Below are 4,528 nucleotides of genomic sequence, written 5' to 3'. Positions count from 1 at the left end.
CGATTATTATTCCACCTTTCCGGGAAAGTCATGTAGTCGTCCGGGATGATGTCCGAGGTCCGTACCCGGACATATCGCTCCAACCAGCCCCTGTCTCTATCTTCGTCCATTTTTGAGAAAAATGAATTCCGGTTACGTTTTGCGAGTTTTATTACGCCACCCCGGTACAACCTCGGGGAATATAGGCGTAGCAGGTGGGCCAGCGTGAGCTCCTTCCCGGCATTATTGGCCAGAAGCCGAAGGTGGGCCACGATCCTCCAAACGATCGGACCAATCTGTGCCAGGGTCACATTATAGGTCCGGCACATGTCTAAGATGACCGGATCAACCGAGAGGTCGAGGTTGAGAGTGAATGGGTAAGTATACACGTATAAGAAACCTTCCCGGTGGTCAGTGACTGATTCGCTTGGTCCGGGGGCGAAAAGTTGAACTGGACGGGTGTCCCACCCGCAATCGGCTCAGACTAAGTCAAGCTTTCCCTCGGTAATGGATGAGGGATATCGTCTCACGTCAAATGCTCTATCAGATACCGGAGAAGGCTTTTCGACCTCAAAATCCTTGTTGAAATTAGGCTTGGCCGGTATGATGTCTGAGGTAGTGGGCTCGTAGGAGCTCTTTGCCTTAGTTGGAGAAGGTAGCTCGATTCCTTGAGAAGAAACCAAGGGGACATCATGGGAAGTGGTTTCAGTATTGGCAGACATTTGAAAATATAGGATAGAGAGATTGGGAGAATGCGAAAAGGAAGTTAAAAGGGTAAAGGAAACAGTCAGAGAATTCCAAAAGAGGGGTGAAGAACGAGAGGAAGAAGCAGCAACGCAGAAGAGCAACTATTGAAGAAGTTGGCAAAATCGTTTCCTTTTTGCGTAGTACAAACAGCGAATCAACAAATAATGAGAGTTGAAAGATGAGAAGTGGAGAAGTGAATAACTTCAGAAGAGAGAAAATGAATGGAAGAGTCGAAAATGTTTGAATGGAGAGGTGAAGAGCCTTATATAGGCATGGGAGCGGAACAGTTACCGATGCTAGCCAACCAGGGGGAGCCACGTGTCCCATAATTAATGAGGAATGACTTGAAGCGACGTGTGTTACGGTGGTTGTCAGAGTTGACCATCTGGAATAAGACACGTGGCCGATGAAAAGGGGACGTGACGCAACTGTTCCCGCCAAATTGAGAAAATAACAACGGACAAACGGAGTCGCCGATTTCTTGATGCATCCACTTCCCGTTACTCCGATAAATCTACGATCCGGGAAGTGTGGGGACTAGCTGTATACGGTAAAAATCGAATACGCGTTAAACGGGTGAGACTAGGAACCGAAGGAAGAAGGGGACAAGAACATGCACGAGGACTTTCATTCTGAACCGGAGGAACGCTTGGACCGAAGCCAAGGAAGGGCATCATTTGATCCGGTTTCTTCATGGCCGAGTTGGTCGTTGCCGTTGGTCCGTTTGGTCGTGGCCGTTAGTCCGTTAATTGGTGGCCGTTGGTCCGGGAGATCCGTTGCGCGATTGCCACGCGTCGATAACGTCCTGCCATGCTCAACTGCCAATCGTACGGGTGTCGGACCGTACGGCCAACCTAACCCAACCTAATCCAAGTCGGAGTTTTTCTTTATTTTTCATTTTCTCTTATTGTATGGAGCCTATGAGGCAACACTATAAATAAGGGCCATTGCCCACTTTTAAGAGGTTGGCTTCCTCATATCAATAACTCTTGTAATAGTAAAATCATATAAATCTCTCTCTCAAATATTTGATTTCGGTCCTCATTTGCTGTGTTCATCTCTTAAATATATTCAATCAAGTAACACTCATATGTTAGTAAACATACAAATCTACAGTACATCACCGATCATCAGTCGTTTTTTCATAGTATATTCGTATATCTCTTTTCTTTGTCAAACAGATTCAAGGCACAACCACATATCATATACCTCACTCACAAATTTAATTGATTATCCAAATTCGGGGTAAACAGACCTCTGTTTCTTTCATTGAATGATTACTGTACCTTATGAGTAGGAGCCCGTTTGGATTGGCTTATAAGTTACTCATAAGCTGTTTTCAGCTTTTTTGAGTGTTTGGCTGGCCAGCTTAAAGTCATTTTGTGCTTAAAATAAGCTCAAAAAAATAATTGAGCCCGTTTGACTTAGCTTATCATCTAAAGTAGCTTATAAGCCAAAACATATAAGTTGGGCTACCCCAACTTATTTTTGCAGCTTATAAGCCAAAAAATATAAATTGGGCTACCCCAACTTTTGTTTTTAGCTTATAAGCTATTTACAGCTTGTAAGCTGCTTAAAATAAGCCCATCCAAACAGGCTCTAGGTGAGGAGGGTTGTATGATCACGTCGTGAAGCACATTTATTGAAGTGGAAAAAAAATTGCACTGCTTCCCTTTATCAGTTCATGAAACGGATGCATACTGAAGTTTTGAAATAGTGGAAAATGGACTGCAGCCGTTTCTGGAATTGAATACGGCTAAATGTTTAAATATTACGTTAGCTCCCTATTTGGTAGTTGTAATTGTGCTTAAATTCGTTTTATACTTGTGAGTGCATCTGAATTCCCTTCCCTTATTTCATATCCATCCTTCCCCCTTTAAAAACAAATAAATAATATACTTACGAAGTATGTAGAAGCCTGTACCAAAAGTTTGTGTTTATGAATGGATACATCTTCATTCAGGTGAAATAGGTCAGAGAGAAAACCAGCTTATTAATTTTACTGAAATGTTTTGCAGAGACGCCTGGATTGACAACATATGCTGGTTTTTATGAGGTTTGCTCCCCCCAAAAGGGAGAAACTGTCTTTGTTTCAGCTGCTTCTGGAGCAGTTGGTCAGCTTGTTGGCCAATTTGCAAAGATGCTTGGTTGCTATGTTGTTGGTAGTGCTGGAACCAAAGAGAAGGTAAGTTCCTTGTATTTCCCTTTGTTGAATCCGAATAGTGCCTAAAATTTGGTATCTCATTTAACTCTAACATAGAGTAGATCTCATAGGCTGACTAACTTTGGGAGGGAGACAGAGGTTTAAGTATAATGGAAGTCCGACTCTTTATTCTTGTACGAAACTAGTTAGATGATTTAAGTGTCTCTACAAAACCAAAAAGACGATGATGTTTATCTCTGTTGTCAATTGAGCTTAATCTATCTCTTTCTATTCATTATTAAAGGTTGATCTGTTGAAGGGAAAGGTTGGTTTTGATGAAGCTTTTAACTACAAAGAGGAGCAAGACTTAGATGCAGCTTTGAAGAGTTTAGTAATCTTACTTCCCACTAGAAAACACTCCTATTATGCAAACTTAGGCATGACACTCCTCCTAAATGAATCATCAATGTTTCCGTAGAATGGTTACTTATTCCTTTAACTGAAAGTTAGTTTCCATTGCTAGCTGAGTAGCTCCAGAAGTAGCCAATGTAAAGATGTTCACTGAAAATATGATGATATTATGATGATAGGTATCCCATGTTCTATTATTTTATAATTTTCATGCTGAAAGAGACCCGATATTGGTTTGTATTAGGTACTTCCCTGATAGAATAGACATTTACTTTGAGAATGTTGGAAGGAAGATGCTTGATGCAGTTCTTGTGAATATGAAACTCCATGGCTGTATTGCTGTGTGTGGGATGATCTCGCAATACAACCTTGAGCAGACTGAAGGAGTGCACAACTTGTTCTGCCTCATCACAAAACGAATCCGCATGGAAGGATTTATTGTTCCTGACTACGATCATCTCTACCCTAAATATTCGGAAATGATCATTCCACAAATAAAGGTTGGTAAGGTTGTGTACGTGGAAGACGTAGCTGAAGGTCTCGAAAGAGCTCCCAGTGCTCTAGTTGGTCTCTTCTCTGGTCGCAATATTGGTGGTTTCGCGTGAATGAACGTTAGTAATTGTTTACATGGTGGTTGATGTGTCAGTTCTTTTAACTAAACTCAGTTCCAGATTTAGTAGAGATATTGTGTTTGCTTGATCAGTATGAGATACACGTGTTCGGAGACAGTATAATTAAGTATAAAAATGATCATGTCATAGCTAGATTGGTCAATTGGTTTGTGGTCCATTGCAAATTTGTTTTTATAAGTGTTATGTTCTTTATATAAGAGATCTATAAATTTGCACATGAGGTCTGAGTATAACACAAAAGATTCTAGAAGGTTATTTTTTTTCGTTCAAATTTTATAATTGGCCATAAAAGACTGTTTCCTTGATTGAGGATGTGCTTGTTGTATTAAATTAATTCAACTGTTGTATAATTTATTTGGATAAAATCAATTGTTAACATTGTTTTCCGGTGGATTATCTTCTTCCTTCACTTATACTTTCTCAGTTAATAAAAGCGGCATGACTAGGGATTGGTTATCGGACAATTTGGTTGGATATTTGCATTTAATGAGTTGGCTTATCCGTTATCGATTTTAAAATATTAATTCGCTAACTTAACCAATAAGATATCGGTTTGTTTGGTATGAATGTAACGGTTATCGGTTTATCAATTAATCAATAAGATATATGCGATTGT

General features: G+C 40.3%; 1 protein-coding gene across 1 annotated transcript; it reads left to right on the top strand.

Moving 5' to 3' along the window:
* Positions 1-486: 486 nt before the first annotated feature.
* Positions 487-4,190, top strand: LOC132637500 (2-alkenal reductase (NADP(+)-dependent)-like). Its single transcript, XM_060354581.1, has 4 exons — positions 487-580; positions 2,745-2,911; positions 3,174-3,255; positions 3,503-4,190. The coding sequence occupies exons 1-4, from the start codon at positions 487-489 to the stop codon at positions 3,883-3,885; spliced, it is 726 nt and encodes a 241-aa protein (XP_060210564.1). The 3' UTR covers positions 3,886-4,190.
* Positions 4,191-4,528: the final 338 nt, after the last annotated feature.

This window comes from Lycium barbarum, chromosome 4, assembly GCF_019175385.1.
Source record: "Lycium barbarum isolate Lr01 chromosome 4, ASM1917538v2, whole genome shotgun sequence".
Taxonomy (NCBI): Eukaryota; Viridiplantae; Streptophyta; class Magnoliopsida; order Solanales; family Solanaceae; genus Lycium; species Lycium barbarum.
Note: the sequence above shows the minus strand (reverse complement) of the source record. Positions and strands in the feature narration are given on the sequence as shown.